Source organism: Protopterus annectens, chromosome 8.part0 (assembly GCF_019279795.1).
Source record: "Protopterus annectens isolate FY-2018-M chromosome 8.part0, PAN1.0, whole genome shotgun sequence".
In the NCBI taxonomy this organism is placed as follows: domain Eukaryota; kingdom Metazoa; phylum Chordata; order Ceratodontiformes; family Protopteridae; genus Protopterus; species Protopterus annectens.
The window spans coordinates 698293962-698311461 of NC_056741.1; the positions used below are offsets into that span (position 1 = coordinate 698293962).

General features: G+C 37.5%; 1 protein-coding gene across 1 annotated transcript in view; it reads left to right on the top strand.

Annotated features, from left to right (window-relative positions):
- TRIM46 (tripartite motif containing 46) overlaps positions 1–17500 on the top strand; it is a 564405-nt gene that overhangs the window by 294552 nt on the left and 252353 nt on the right. The window contains exon 4 of the mRNA XM_044080147.1: positions 11507–11650. Within this exon, the coding sequence (XP_043936082.1) occupies positions 11507–11650 (144 nt within the window). The remainder of the gene's footprint in view (positions 1–11506; positions 11651–17500) is intronic.

The following is a 17500-nucleotide window of genomic DNA, read 5'->3' on the forward strand; positions in this document are numbered from 1 at the left end:
AGCATTCTTCCTATTACTAATATCCCTAAGATGCTCTAACACACGTTCTCTAAGGGACCTGATGGTCTTACCAACATAAAAAACATAACAAACTGTACAGAAACAGTAATAAACTAAATTGCAACTGGTGCAATCAGCATAAAAAGGAAACTCAACAAAGCAGTAATGAAAGGGATATCTAAACTGGGGGGGTGCACTATATAGAAATTTACAAACATGGCAATGTCTACATGGTTATGTATCCTTACGTTGTGATCCTAGTACTATAACATCATCTTTACTATAACAAAGTTGTTTCTTTAAGGACAAGTTATTCCTAAAAGAGAACAGTGGAGTCTCAGAAATACATTCTCTCAGCTTATTATCTGAGTATAGACTATTCCAGTGTTTCCTAATAACCTCACATGACATCACTTGCATAGGTTAACAAAAACCTCATATTCATATTGTTACTATCCGATGACTCAACCACATGTGGGTATGATTTTTCTGAAAAATAAGGTTTACCCATGCTGTGCCTTTCTTTCATAACTTGGTCTATGCAGTTATTAACTTCTCTCAGAATATCCCCTGCTGAGAAAGTCTATTTTCAAAGTATTAAAAGCTTGTAACAAATCATGTTCATCACTATGCATTCTCATCATCCTAAGAAATTGACCTTTGAGCACATTTCTGGACACATGCCGTGGATGCATACTACCTTTATGTAATAAAGTATTTTTCTAATCTTTTTCCTATATAGAGATGTTTTAAAGCCACCTATGTCTTTCCTATTAATATAAACATCTAAAAAGCTTATGTTTTCCAGCGAATATTCATAGGTAAATCTCAAAACGAAGTGGTAGAATGCAACCACTCTATAAATTCAGATAGACTAGTCCCATCACCTTCCCATAACAAAAAAACATCGTCAACGAAATGTCTATACCAAAGCACCCTAGGATGAGCTAAAATCCCTATTTCAAATGCCCATTGATCTAAAGCTAAGTTGGCGTAGCTATTGGCACAAGACGTACCCATAGCCACGCCAACTTTCTGCAAGTAATAGTCATTGCCAAACATAAAGACATTGTTATCAAGGATGATACCAAGTAACTCACAAATAAGAAAAACCTTATCATTTGAGTAACATTTCATACCATTAAGCATAGTCCTGATATTCTCAATACCCCACTCATTGGGGATGACCGTAAACAATGAGCCTATATCCAAGGTAACAAGTAATAGCTCTCTAATGCTTTGGTATTGATAGGGATATTAGTAATAGGAAGAATACTAATGCATTAGCTAAACATGTAGAATGCAATGGTGTAAGTAATGAATTTAAGTTTTGTGTATTGGAACTAATTAATGAAGTTAAGAGAGGTGGTGATATTTGTAATAAGACCGAGGCCATTGAGCAAAAATGGATCATCTTTTTTAAAGCTGATACATATCCAAGTATCAATGACATGGTTTCTTTGAAACCATTTTTACGTCAGAGATGTTTGAAACATTAACTTACTGATTTATAGTTTTTTATATGTTTTTTATATGCTTTTTTATATATGTTGTTTGCTTTAAATTCAACAAGATAGTTAATTAATATGGCATTTTCATTGGTGCATAGTTTTTTAAATATTGACTGCTTTATGAAATGTTTGTCTGATGAAGCGGTTGTTTGAGTGACCGTGAAAACACTAACCTGTTGTGATTAAATGAGTTGCCTTTTTCTGCTGTGTCGAAGTGATTTTTATCTTTTTTTATTTGTTAGAAGTACATGAGTTTTTAAAAAGAATGTTCCATCCTTGTTAATGTAACATCCATATTTTATGTCAGAAATTATCAGTTGTATTTGTTTTGTTGCCTCTGGTTTATAGTGACTTTAGTATTGTACTGTTCAAGAATTAACTGGCTAAAAAAATAACTTCCAAGTAATGTTTTTTTAACACCTTTATTAAATGATCACTTAAGACACAGGCAAACATACTTTAATATAGAAGAAAAGAAACCATACTAACATTTCCATTTGCATACATTATGCATCACATATGTTCTTTTTTATAACTATCATCAGTCCACCAATACATAAATTACTCAATTCCTGCCTTCCCTAACATTATTCTGAATGTATTGATTCCGCAATTTCCATTTATTTCCCTTTCCAAAAGATCCTACTTACAGTTCATCTATGTTACAATATTCAATATTTCAAATACAGTTGGTTTAGACATTTATTTTCCATTGTCTAGTAATTGCTTTTTTGGCAGCCCTCAGAATTAAATTTAACAAGGCCTTACTATGTCTAGGCAATTCAGATCCTGTGTCCAGCTCAAAAAAAAAACTTTCGTTCGTTACATCCAATTGCTCACCCAATATTTCTGACAGAGTACTTTGTAGGGATCTTTTTAAATCTGCCAACTCATTACAATCCCAAAACATATGTACCCCATTACATATCTCTTCCCCGTCATACTTCCAGCATTTGCCATCTACCTCAGGAAAAATTATGTGGAGTCTGCTCAGGGTAGAAAAATACATATGCAAACACTTCCAAGCAATAATACTAAACCTAGACATTGTTGCATATTCAAAAGCCATACATATGTTCTCCCATTGTTCCCTTGTAAATTGCTTACCCAATATCTCTTCCCAATTATTTCTAACCTCCTCTGAATGATACTTAAAGTTATTCTGCAATATTTTGTATACCCTACTAATTATCCATTTTTAACAGCAGTTTCTGTCCTAGAGTCAGCTAAAAACTCTACCAGAACAGGTCTTTCACTTAGGATTATCCTATCACTTTCTCTTAGCATATACTCTGATGTTAATCCTTCATAGGGAAGGCAGTCTCTAGTCTACAGTCCAAATGTCTTCTTGGCCTCATCCCATTCTATTAACTTTCCATCTCTAGTTATACGCCCCCAATACCTTGGTTCTTTTGCCAATTTTCACTAGTAAATTTTGACCCCCTCTTTTCTATTTTCTGTATTCCTACTTGCAGTCATTCATATTGGCAAAATCTCTTTTCTCCATTTGTGATGGCTTAGTTCTTAAAATTCTGCTGCTTTATTAATGTTTTTTTTTTTTTACTTTTTAAAATTCCCTGAGTCTTTTTGGGTTTCTAATACCATGAGGGGAATGGACTCCATTCCTAAATCAAAGAATGATTAAAGTTCATGAAATTAGTATTGTTTCAATCTTTGATGTTAGCCAGAAGTGCTATTTACAGCACCTGCAATGTGGCCAGTAATGACTCCTTCTGCAGTTCATATGGAGTTACATGTATTGGTAACATATCTAAGTATGACTGTAAATTCTTTTTTATAAGACCCACTGCTCCTACTACTACTACTGGAACTGTCTGGGTATCTTTCTTCCACATTGGCCTTGTTTCTTCCTGCATATCCTGGTATTTTATGACTTTGTGTCTCTCTGTATGTAAGACATTAGGTGTAGTGATTTCAATAATCAACTTTTGTCTTTTTTTCATGGACTACTATATCTGGTTTTCTTGCATCTATTTTATGAACTGTTAGTAATGTGTGATCCCATGTGATATAAACTTCATCATTTTCTATGATGCTTTGTGGCTCACGTTTCCATTGCTTTTCAGCTACTTCAGTATTATAATGTGTGCACAATCCCCAGTGCAACAGTTTTGCCACATTATTATGCCTTTCCGTATACAGTCCTGCCATTTCGTAAATCACAACCAGAAACATGATGTGCAACTGTTTCCAATTCTGTTTTAGAAAACCTGAATTTGTCTGTTTCTGCCACATATTCACTGTTGTTGTGTCTTTCAGCTTTTCCCGGTTAGGGGTCGCCACAGCGGAACTCCTGTCCGCTAATGATTGGCAGTAGATTTTTACATGTTGAGTTGCCGGCCCTGACACACAACCTTCAATGAAGGTATGTCCATTCATGCATGACTCCACACAGAAGATGTTCTAGCTGAGAATCGAACAGGACAAAGTCTTACTGTGAGGCGACAATACTACCGCATCACCACCCTGCCACATATTCAATGTACTTTGAAAACCAACATGTATGTTGTCCACTATCTTGGGCCGCCAATATTAACTTTTCATCTTTTGGTTTAAATTCACCTCTCCTTAACCATTCCTCCATTTGATCCTGATCAACATAAAGTTATTCCAAGAGTTTTTTATACTTGCAAGTATATTTATGCATTTTCCACATTTCTTGCCTTCTCATCTGATCCTTCATCTTATATTCTTTCTTTTGTTTTTTTGGCACATTCAGTTGATACCTGATTTTTATCTACTTCTGGTTTGATTTATGTTCCCGCTTGAAGCCGATATGCTTTTGCTAAACTAAACAGGGAAGTCATCTTAGACTTATTCTCCTCATGTTTCAATACTTCCACTATGTTTGGGTCTTGTGAGGTCAGCCGATATGTATAGAGTCCCACTATTGCAGATCTATACATGTAATCAATTTCGAGGAGGCCCATTCCTCCTTCAGAATGGTGAATGTATAGTCTTGGTATGCACTGAGTTTTATAAAGCATTTGATGAGCATGCCGCATCTTTCTTGTTTTCCTGTCAAAACTCTCCAACACCTTTTGGGGCCAATCAATCACTCCAAAACTGTAAGTTAGAACAGGAAGAGCAAATTGGTTTATAGCTTGGACTTTGTTCCTAGATGTCAGTGCTTTTTTTTTAGTATTAATTTGTCTTCTAAAATATTCCTTACTAACTTTTATTCGCATTTGTTCATGTTTATTGTTGATCCTTCATCGATTCCCAAATATTTATACACTCCCTCTTGCTCAAGTTCTTTTATATCACATTCCTGTCCCAAACTGATGTTTTCTTGGTGCTGCAGCTTTCCTGCTTTTAAAGTTGCATTTGCACATTTATTAAGCCAAATGGCATTCTTATATCATCTGAAAATGTTTTAACCACTTGCAGTTGTGCTTTCAGTTTCTCATCTGATGAACTATACAGTTTTACATCATCTACAAAAAGAAGATGAGATGTCTTTACACTTTGTTGTTTTCTGGGAGACAAATTATAGCCATGACCTAAACTGTTAAGCAGACAGCTTATTGGGTTAAGGGTAAGAAAAGAGAGCAGTCAGCCTGGAATATCCCCCTTTGAATCCTTATCCCTGGAATAATAATTTATCTTTTAACATGGCGTAACTGCAAGGTAGTTGACCACTGTTTCATAGCCGCTGTAATGTAATTGATTTGTGTAGGGTGCATCTTATACATTTTAAGCACTCTTTAATCCATGAATGTGGGATACTATTAGATGCTTTTTTGTAGTCTATCCATGCCATACTTAGTCTTCCCATTTTACACTTCTCCATTATGACTTTATTTAACAACAAATGATCCTTTGTTCCATATGACTTTTTTATTACCCTTTTACTCTATTGCCACGACTGAGTTTTCTTCTAAATGACTATAAAATCTGTTGCATCGATTCCCGTGTATAGTTTATACATCGCCAGAAGGCAAGTTATTGGTCTATAGCTTTTAGGATAGGTTGCAGGTTCACTCTTAAGTATGAGTATTGTTTTTTCCTGTTGATAGCCAGGCTGGTGACTGTTTGGGGTGCACATATAAGTAGTTCTTACTCATGGCTAAATCTTCATGTAAAGATGTCAGAATTAGTCCAAAATGACAAAAAATACACCGAACCCACAGACATTGCCAACATCCTAGCTGACAGGTTCAGCGCAAACTTCTCCCCCCCCTCCCCACCAAAAGGACAAATATCTATCCTAGCAGAGTGCTGCCTCCCTGACATCTCAGATGCTCAGGTAAGAGCCGCCCTCTCCAAAGCAAAAAACACAGCATCAATGGGACCAGACAGTGTCCCGGGCTGCATCCTACATGAACTCCAAGAAGAGATAAACCCAAACATAAAACTACTGTTCAGTCTCAGCCTTATTACAGGATATGTACCCAAAGAGTGGCGTACAGCAACAGTGGTCCCTCTCCACAAAGGTGGTGCCTCAATGGATCCTGGAAACTATCGCCCCATAAGCCTGACTAGCTTGGTTTGCAAAGCTATGGAAAGGATCATCATGGACCTCATAAATAAAGATATTGGGGACCTACAGACACTGGATCCTACCCAGTTCAGCTTTGTTAAGGGCAGATCCTGCCTCTTAAACATGGTTGATTTCTTTGAAACAGTCACCAAGGCCATCGACGAGGGGAAGGTGGTCCACACAGCCTACCTGGACCTCGCAAAAGCCTTCAATACAATACCCCACACGGGCATTATAGATAAGCTCACCAGCATAAATATAAACCTCTGTGTCACAAGATGGGTTGCAAACTGGCTCAAGGACAGAACCCACATGGTTAGAATTGCTGGAGCCATGTCAGACTCCAAACCAGTTACAAGTGGTGTCCCACAAGGCTCAGTCCTGGGACCTCTTTTGTTCGGTATATATTTCTCTGAGGTACAGGCAAACACGGAAGGACTGTGGCTGACCAAGTTCACAGATGACTGCAAACTGGGCGCCATAATCGACTCTCCAGCTGACACAAGCATCCTCCAAAAGGGCCTCATAGAAACAGACAACTGGTGCCAGAGCCATGGCCTCAAGCTAAACGCCAAAAAATGTATAGTCATCCCCTTTGGCAAAAACAAAGTGCCCACAAATTACCACATAGGTGGTAATCCATTAAGTACAGAATAAGTAATTAAGGACCTGGGGACCCAAGTTGATAGCAGTCTCTCAAGTGGTTAGAAAAACATTTTATATAGCCCACCTAATCATGAAGGGATTCACATCTAGATCAGGGGAGGTCATTGTGCCTCTTTACTCATCCCTCATCAGGCCCATAATTGAGTACAATGCCCCTTTTGGGATGTACCTTACCAGACACTTGCAGCAACTGGAAAGACCCCAAAAGTAGCTCACCAAGAAGATCAAAGGGCTCAAACAGATGCCATATGCTGCCTGGTTAAAGAAACTCCAGCTCTACTCAGTGGCATACCGCCTGCTCAGAGGCGATCTGTGCCTGACATATAAAGCCATGTCCAACCCGGAATTAATGAACATGCTGCACCTCAGAAAATCCAAATCCCATCGAGCTATGCGCTCGAGAGACTTGAACCTCAGCACTGAAATAAATAGAACATGCTGGAGGGACAGATTCATAATCCAGAGGCTCCCTTCACTCTGGAATAAAATCCCAGCCCAGGTTAGGCAGAGTCCCTCATTATCTCTCTTCAAGAGGAATCTTGATGAGTGGATGGGAGATCGTACGTTTACCCCGGGTATCACTTCTGTGTCACTGTTAGACAGAGGCACAGTATACTAACCTCGAAAAAGGGCATAGCAAAATTAATTTAAAATGGGTGGCGAAAGCCAAACACACTCTGGCTAGGCTTATAAATGCCCTAGGGCAGATAGCCTAGTATGAACCTATGAACCTATGAACCTATGAATTCTTTTAACCTGAATTTAGGTATTGCATCTGGGCCTGGGGTTTTCCAATTAGAGGCTTTTCTTATCATTACTTCATCCCATTGCATATCATGTACATTTGTCATGACTTCATCTCATTGTATATCATGTACATTTGTCATTACTTCATCCCATTGCATATCATGTACATTTGAAATTCTTACACTTTCTTTTACTTCTTCTACCCATTTATCATTTTTATTATGTTCCACAGGGTCTTCATAGATATTTCTCCAAAATGTATTTATTTCTTCTTTTTTTGGTGGCGTTTCAATTCCTTTTGGCTTGTTTTCCAATTCTCTATAAAACCTTGTTGGGTCATCAATGAATTGCTTATTTTGTACTTTTTCTTTAAACGTATCTGTGTATCTTCTAAGTTTTTCTGTCTGTGCTGATATTTTTAGTTTGTTATTTGCAATAGTGCACAATAGATCCTGATCTGTTGTGATACTGTGCATTGTTTTTTTCATGTCTATCTTTCTGAGTATTTTTGTTGATATGTTCCCTCTTCTATATTCTTATAACAGTGACACTTCTTGTGTTAATTACTTTATAGTTTTGTCTTATTTGATACTTCCGTGATGGCATTCAATTTCTCCCCTTCCTTTCCCTTACTACCCTGTATTTTTATGGGAAGACTTTATCTTTTATTAATTTAGCTGCACGGTAATATATCCTGTTTACTTCTGTTATATCACATGAATCTCTATGGACAGTCCTAATCACTGTGTTCATTTGTTTTATCAAACTTCTAACTTTTTGGGTTTTATTGACTTTCTGTAGTCTAGTTCTTTCATTGATGTTAATTTGTCTGTCCATCTCTATTAGATCTAGCAACTCTTCTCTTAGATCATTTTCTTCCAAACTGAAGGCATATTCTTTGTTCTCCATTTCCTGTGAGCATTCGATAGATAGCTCTACAGCATCTTCCTGTGCCACATTCTCTTCATTTTCATCCTGTGTCATCTGTTGCCCTTTCTTATGGAAACTCAGTGGCCTATCACCCCACAACATTGGCTGCATCAGAGTTGCCACAGTTTCCTGTTCCTCCCCTTGCTTTGCAACTTCGTCTAAATGTTTGTACTGGTTTCCTTTGGAAGGCTCCAAAGTATCTTCATTTGGCAAATGATCAGATGTTTCCTGCTCCACTGGTTTTGCCTTAATTTGGGGATCCATTGCCCTATCCTGCTGTGATGTTATCCAAGTTAGATTTTCTGCAGTAAATCCTTCACTTCATAGGTAATCCATAACTTCAGTTTCTATTTCTTTAACTTCTCCATTACTAATTGTAGGTACAGTCCTTGACTGTGCAGTTCTAAATATCCCTTTATGTGAGGTAATCCTACACTATCTTGTTCTATTAGAAGGATCAACTTATCCCATTTGATCCTTGCCCTCTTCCTTTCCCAGAAAAAAATCCTTCAAATCTGTTATTAATTATTGTCCGCAACTTCTCCTCTGGTTGATGAAAATATGCCTGATCCATATGTATAAAACAAAAGGGACTAAAACATTTCACTGCTTGTATCTTACTGTCCATATCCATAAACAAGAGCTTCCAGTTTCTCAGTTTTTTTGTATTATCTTTTGTTTAGTCTCTTCCTGCATATCTTTAGCTGCCATAGTAAAAGCCTTTTTAATCCATACTCCTGAATACTTCATCTTATTGTGTCCTGATAAATATGGGTATTGCTGAACTTATTAATGTGTGTACATAATTTACAGCTGTAGTCTTTGTTTTATCTTCATTAATTTTATATCCCGAAAAGACTTGAAACTGTTTCAAAATGTTCCACAACTCCAAGATGTCTTTTTCTGGATTTCTTAGGCACAGAATATTATCATCTGCAAATAAAGCCAACTTTTCTTGATTACCAAACCAATTATATCCTAGAATTCCTGAGTCACTTATTTTCTTTGCCAATGTCTCTAACTATAAATCAGATAACAAAGGGCAAAGAAGGCATCCCTGCCTGGTTGCTATCTTCATACACAGTATATCAGAAAGGAGCCCTACTACTTTATTTCTTGCCTCTGATTCCTTATCGTTCCTCTTATTTATTCTTATTATTGTATCAGGGAAATGCAAATATATCTATTGCCCTACTCATAAAATCCCAGCTTACTCTGTCAAATGTTTTCTCTACATTAAGACCCATGAACAACAAGTAGTGTTTTCTTACATTCTGCTTCTCTCTGCATCATCATTGCCATATTCATGTTGTCAAATGTGTTGTCTCCCCTCCACAAAACCACATTGATCCATATCTCAATTTTAGCAACACCTTTGCCATTCTCTTAGCTAATATAGACATAAACACATTGCAGACATGGTTTAAAATTGAAATGGGCCTATATGAAGCTGGGTCTGATGGGACTTTACCATCTTTAGATATTACATCCCCCAAAGCTTTTTTCCAGAATGTTGGTTCTTACCCTCTATACTATTATACAAAATCTTCCAGATCTTTATCACTTTCTCCCCTCCTAACTTCCAAACTCCCACATAAATGGCATCTTTTTGTGGAGACTTTCCTACAGATCAGTTATACATCACCATTTTATCTCATATCTTCCTATCTTAACTGCTAATTGTTGAGCTTCATCTACCTCTAATCTTGGAATATTTAAGTCTTTCATAAATGTTTCCATTTGCACTATTTCTTGATTTCCACATTTCTCTGCTTTATACAAATTTTCATAAAGTTTCCAAAATTTCTGTAATACCTCTACAGGGTCACTGGTTATTTTTCTTGTTATAGGCTGCCTAGGCTTGGTAAAAAACCCTTTCTACTTTATTTTGCTTAAGTTTTAGTGCTCTGGAATTATTATAGGAAAAAAAGTTGCTTAACAGCAGTCTTTCTAAATTCCTGCGTATTATCCAGATGCTCCCGTATTTTCTCTTTAACACTCTGCAATTGTGCCTATTTTTGTTATGTGAGATTCCCCTTATTCTGTAATACTTTAGCCTTTGTTAGCCCCTGTAAATAATTCCTATTACGTCTTAACCATCTCTCTTTTTCTTTTATTTCTCCCCTATTTTTAAATTCCATTTTTATTTTATCCCTCTCACTAGCTCTAACTTCTGAAGAAATTTCTATCTTCCCTAATAACTCTTGAATAATTGTCACTACCTATTCCTTAAATTCCTCTCTTTTTAACAGGAAGGTGGAAAAGGGCCAGTGTCTTATTCTTACTTCATTATCCTGCATTTTTATCATTGGTTTTATTGGCACATGATCTGAAATAGTTATTGGATGTGTGTCAAAGCTTTCAACTAAATAAACAGCTTCCTGTGTTCCTGTGAAATATAATTTTGTCTAGTCTAGCTGAATTATTGAACCTTGGGGAATAATATATAAATTCTCTCAAGTTCATTCTAACTAATTCTCATCTTCCATATCAAATATTTTAATATGTCAGAAATCTACTCTCTTTTATTATATTTTCCCTTCAAGGTCCCCCAAATAACATCCTCACTGTTGTAAATCAAGTTCCAGTTCCCACCTATAAGTAATATTCCCTCCTGAAAGCTGAATATTTCTCCCCAAATTTTCTTAAGCTACATACTGGCAGTTTTTGGTGGAATATAAATACATGCCAGTGTAATCCTTCTCCCTTGCCAGTAGCCCCTTATTACCACAGATCTACCATTATTACATTTTCCCCATCTTCTATGACTCTTGAAGCTCTAGCAATTAGTGTAATTGTTCCCCTTTTTCTTTGTCCCTGATACTCTGCTGAATCCTTTCAAGTAATTTTATACTACTTATTGAAATAATGGGATTGTTTTGCTTATAGTTGTTATCATAAGTTCATACCAGGTGATTAGGTGTACCCTCATGTTTTATTGGCCATTTCCTTATGGAGACTACTAAATTTTTCTGTTATACACAGACTACATAGCAGTGCACCTTCCTTGCCACTGGCTATTCGATCTGGCTGTTTAAATCAGCTTCTAGACTCAGAGTGACAACTCTAAAGGATGAGTTATTTGTACTGTAATGCTTCCCTCTTGTATTTTGATTTTTAATCATATCCATATTATTTGTTTTCGCAGGGTTTGGTGTGCCCAGAACACAAAGAAGAGGTATCACATTACTGCAAGACATGCCAAAGGCTCATCTGTCAAATTTGTAAAGTGCGCAGGACGCACACAGGTCACAAGATTGCACATACTACTAATGTATACCAAGCACTTAAGGTAAATGCATTGTGTTCAGTGAACTTGAATTTGTGCAATGGTTCTCTATGTTTCACCAAAGTAACTTTAAGGTTCTTCCTAATTCAACTGTTTTTATTTTCAGATTTTGTCAAATAAGATATATATATATATATATATATATATATATATATATATATATTCATATGCTTAGGTCTATTTCAGGAGAGAAGAAGTGTAATTTGATTAACTGTGCCTCTTTGTTCAGATGATTCCAAGTAAAATATTAGAAAATGCCTTACTCAGAAATCTGAAAGGTCCTTTTCCTGTTACATGTGCATGCCAGTAAAACATTTATGGAAAATGTGGCTGATGTGCTGATTTAATAAGCATCCTCAAACTTTGGAGTTGCAGCCTCAAAAATGGTGTTAGAAACTTAGAAAAAGAGGTTTGCTTAAGATGCCATAGGTTCATATGTGTTTACTAGGCTAACGACCACAAGGGCCTTTTTAAGCCTAGCCATCCATCCCAAATCTCTGACAAGTTCTGATACCCTTGATAAGTGTAAGGATGGGCCTGGGAGATGAACCATTTACAAATTACCTCTGTCCATTAGAGACATAGGTGCAAAGCCAGGGATGAATTTCCAGTTTCCTATCCAATTGTCCAAGTTGCTCTACAGCCACCTGTACTGCATCTGTTGCATTGATTCTGGAGTAGCCCAAATTAAGACAAGCGTTTACTAGAATACTTACGCTCATTAATGATATCAGAACTCTAGGGTGTATTCTAAAGAAAGCTCAGAGAAGAAATTGGAAATTTATCCTTTATGGTTATCAGGCTTAGAACTATTTCTAGGTAATTCAGTAAGAAAAGTGTGAGTTACGTTTATCCTTGTCTTTATTTTCAGAAATGTGGAAAGGGTGATGCAAAACTGAAGACACTTGAAAACATGGTCTATTCATCACCTTATGGATGCAGATTCCTTAGCTTCTTTGTCCTAAGGGAGCTTGATGAAGGAGACTTTTTAGTCCCCATTTATGTGCCATCTTTTTAGAGGCTTTTTAGTCCCCATTTACGTTTCTACATTATTCCCCATTTACGGGTCTACATTTTTCAAAAGAATTGGATCATAAAGATATGTACATGCTAAATGCTTTCATTTTGCCATATGCATTATATGCTGAGATAGAATTTTGGAAAGATGAAGTGTGCTTTCTGAGCTGTTTAGTCATTGATGCTATGTTATTATCAGTTTTGAATGAATATAGAAAGAGACTTTTTTGTAAGGTCCTTTATGCAGTCTATGGCATCTACATAAATATATGCTCTGCAAGAAATTTCTTTATGCTGCACAGTGGTATAGCAGTTAGTATGGATGCCTCACAGTGCTTGGTTCTCCTGTTTAGTTATTGGATGGATTGCCTTCTTTGCGGAGTCTGCATATCCTCCCTGTGTCTGGGTGGGGTTTCACCAGATGCTCCAGGTTTGTCCAACACCCCAAAGGGGGAGCCATAGATGATAATTCAGATTGTTCCTTCAGTGTGCATGTCATGTGTGCGTGTGTGTATATGTACATATTGTGATGTGTTTGCACACATTACAGAATTATTTGCATTGACTGAGTAATAGTATAAACCTCAGTTCCTGCATGATTCTGAATGGGATTAAGGGATTATTGGCAAATGAATGTTATGGATGACAATGTCTAGACTGACTTTATCTCATGGCAGAAAGAAGGGAAATTAAATTCCCCTTATCATCTTACAGTCACTATGCTGCCTTCAAGTTGGTTTCTGGGGATAATATGAGAGATGGGTTGCATAACCTGCACCTTAAACCATTTATGAGTTCTGCTTTTTCACTTTGAACTGACAGATATTCACAGTCCTGCTGTTAAGAGAAGAAGGCCATTTTCTCAATCAGGCATGCATCTCAACATAGAGCAGAAAAGCAATAAAGTGAAGAATAATTTTTGTAGTCAAGTTAGATTATATTTAAATGACCTCTGTGTATCACATTTGCAGCTGTATTTTCAATATACATTTTGAATCGCATAATGTTGTTTAGGAAATTCTCTGGTGCCATTTTAAGTATTATGGGCATAAATAATATTTCACTTGCCTAATATGATCTTAAGCAGCAGTGCATATATATGACAAAACTACCTCTCTTTTATGTATTTATGTATCTATGTATGTATGTATTTATTTGTTACACCCTGCTCACTGTAAACATCTAGGCTTGCCTATCCATTTTTTGGTCCATTCATTCTTCCCTGGCTGCCAATGATAAGCTAAAAGGAGAGGGGTTAAAGCCAAGGAACTTGGGGCACTCACCCTATGAAAGTTTTAGGAATTTTGTTTTTTTTTTTGGTGGGGGAGTTTGAGTGCTAATCATCTGTCATATAGCATGTGCAATGGGCTGCTTCCTACATTGGGCCATGCAAATGCACCTGCACTTTCAGTTAGATGAAACGTATTCATATCTCCATGCACGTAGTTGTAACATTCAGCTTTCTTTGGATGGTACTTCTGCATTAGTACAGTCACAGTCTTCTGCCTCCTTACCAAAGAATGGACAAGCTAACATCAGCCAGTGATAACTGCCTCTTCTGTCCATCTCATTCTGTAATGGGATGTCCTAATCAAGCTTATGTTGCAGTCCCTGCAGTCAGGGCTTATTCTGCATCTCAGAGGCAACTTTGCTTTTTTGATGTAAAAAAATGAAAAGCAGATAGTAAGACAATATGTTTTAGATTTAGAACTGGAAAACAAATGTAATAAGTACTGACAAATTAGCTTCTGTAGGGAAGAAGAGTGTAGATGCAAGGCATTTTTAAAGTTGTTTTATGGCCAAGATAAAAAACAAAACAAAAAAACAGTGATTTCTGTGAAATGAAGTAGCCTGTTTCACATTAGTCAATCCATCACTGGTTTTCTTATAATTGGCTTTATCCTTTTGCAGTGCCATTGGGATGTTAGAGCCTGTCATGAAAACCAATAGACATCACGCTATAAAAAATATATATTTAAAAAATTGTAGGTTTTACAGTTTTTCAGAATGGGGTTACAAAATAAAACAGCTGGAAGATGTTTCACAGTTTTGCAGTCTTATTTTGTTTCATCACCCTTGAGAGTCTTTAAAAAGTGATTAGCTCCATTCTTTGCCATCCTAAGTATTCAGCACATCAATATTTTAGCTTGTGGGTGACAGCTGACAGCAAATTCTGCAGGTCATTTGCTCAAATATGGCCGTGTAATAATCAAGAACTGCAATCTATTAGAGATCACATACTGCAGAGGGAAACCTTATTTGTAACTAGAACAGAGAAGCCAATATTTTGTTCAGTAACAGATAAGTGATGAACCGTACACTTAAATCAATATAGCACAATGGACAATATATAAATTCACAGTTTACTTTATATGGTGTTATCTGCAGAGATGGATCACAGACACTTTTTCCATTTTGTGGATTCACAGCCTTCAAATTATTTTTCCTGCTCTCCACTTATACAGTAAGTGTTGCTGTAACCCCAGCTAGACCAAGCATAGACATCCCAGACAATTACAGTTTAACTTAGTTCCACAGTTAACCTTCTACCTTCTTCTACAGCTTCCCTTTCAGACAATATTTCTTCTTTGTGTCTAAGTTACTGTTGAATCCCTGTCTCAAGTTCCTTCTCCTCTGTGCATTGAGGATTTGTTCTTGAGCCCAACAGTATTTCTGATTAAATTATATTTGATTTGAAGAAACCAGAAGAGCTGCAAACAGGAAGTCTTATCTGTTAAAAGTGAAGTTTTTTTTTCTGGCTTTGGCCGAAAACCTTGCCATGTTTTAAGGTGTCACACTGGGTTTGCACCTATATAAGACTGGATTATTCATCAGTAAGGATCTGTTTGGTCCAGTTTTTGTTTGCATACCTTTATTTCCAGAAATTACAGTGAACCATACACTTCAGTGTTTACCTTAACAGATTGGGACCTATAACTTTGTGATAGGAAGCTGACAACAGCTTCCTTTGAGCTAGATGATATGTTAAATTTTAAATTCTTTTTTTTTTTTACAATGCTACAGCTTATTGGCCAAATTTATGTCCCACCCTAGGCTGTTTGACCCATTCTTTCCCTCTGCAGAAGGCCATATACTGCTCATACATGTCTCCTCCCTCTTAAAGTTCCCAGGTCTAGCCCCAGGCTAGGAAACTGTCCAATAATCCATTTGTTCCCAGTTTGTAGGGCTCACGGCGCTACCTCATTCAATTTGATGGCTGGTTCATAATCCCCTCCCTAGAGCGAGATCCCTACAGCTGATTCATTCACTAGGTTGGGCTCAACAGTCTTGGCCCTTAATTAGAGCTGAGAATTGACTGTTATGATTTGGCCAAACAGACTGACCCACCCTAAAGCCCTGCTCCCTAAAGCAGCTCATTTGAGCTCCATCACAGTTGCCAGCCTCAATGGGAGACATGCCCAGTATGGCAAGTAGCTTCCCTGACATGGGCATCTGCAGTGAACTGACAGCATGTACTCAACAGGCATATTCCTTGCAGTGCACTGCCTAGCACTTTTTCTGGGTGTCACTATAACAGTGAGACAGGGCATACCTCTCAACTGTTCAGATTTTTGCAGAATGTCTAGATATCTGTCTCCTATGTTAGCTCTGCTCCTCAGAAAATTTTTGGTTTTCTGGCAAATCACTGAGGATTGAAGTCACTGAATAATGATGTATATTTGAGTTTCAGACTTCATATCCTTCACAAAATGCATGCTAACACAAATACTGTTTTTTTAACAACTTCCCAGATTTAGAAGAGCAATATTTAAAATCTGTCTGCATTTTTGGGTCTATGTCCCACGTTATTTTAGGCTTTGTCCAGATTTCTTGTGCTGAGAGGTTTAGAGGCATGAGCCAGAACCACCTCCCTCACCCAGGGTGGGCAGACTGGCAGCGGACACTCAGTCCCATCCTCCCCCAGTATACTGCAGCTAGCACATGAACTACTAGACAAACATTTGTTCTCTTGGTTGCAATTGGGGCTTCATCTTTCTGTGCTATGATAGCTGTGCTACATTATAAATTCTTGCCTTGGAAAATCAACTTCGTGACAACTATCACTTCAGGTAAGATAATTTCTGAATTGCAAGCAATGATGTATAAAATGTTTTGACAGTTTTCCACCTTAACTGAAAACACAAATATACCCAAAGATAGAGGTGATGTAATATATTTTGTAGTTGCTCAAGCTTTTAGAGTAACAGGAGTCTTTCATTGGCAGTTACTTTTTCTGTTGTTACTGTGCCTTTTGGCTTTTCCCGGTTAGGGGTCGCCACAGCGGAACTCCGGTCTGCTAATAATTGGCAGTAGATTTTTACGTGCCAAATTGCCAGCCCTGATGCACAACCTTCAACGAAGGGACACCCATTCACGCATGTCTCCACACAGAAGACGCTTTAGCTGAGAATCGAACAGGACAACGTCTTACTGTAAGGTGACAACGCTACCGCAGCACCACCACCGCAGTCTTTCGTTGGCAGTCACTAAGTTACTTATTTTAATATTAGCCTGTACCAAGAAAGGGAAGTACACAATTTTATTCTCATTGACTAAAAAGACAGGATGCAAAAAAAATGTTGCTTAAAATGAATGCTCTGCGTAACTATTTCTCAGCAACAGACACAGTGTGTGCGTGTGCATGTGTGTGTGTGTGTGTGTGTGTGTGTGTGTGTGTGTGTGTGTGTGTGTGTGTGTGTGTGTGTGTGTGTGTGTGTGTGTGTGTGTGTGTGTGTGTGTGTGTGTGTGTGTGTGTGTGTGTGTGTGTGTGTGTGTGCGTGTGTGTGTGCGCGTGTGCGTGTGTGTGTGTGTGTGTGTGTGTGTGTGTGTGTGTGT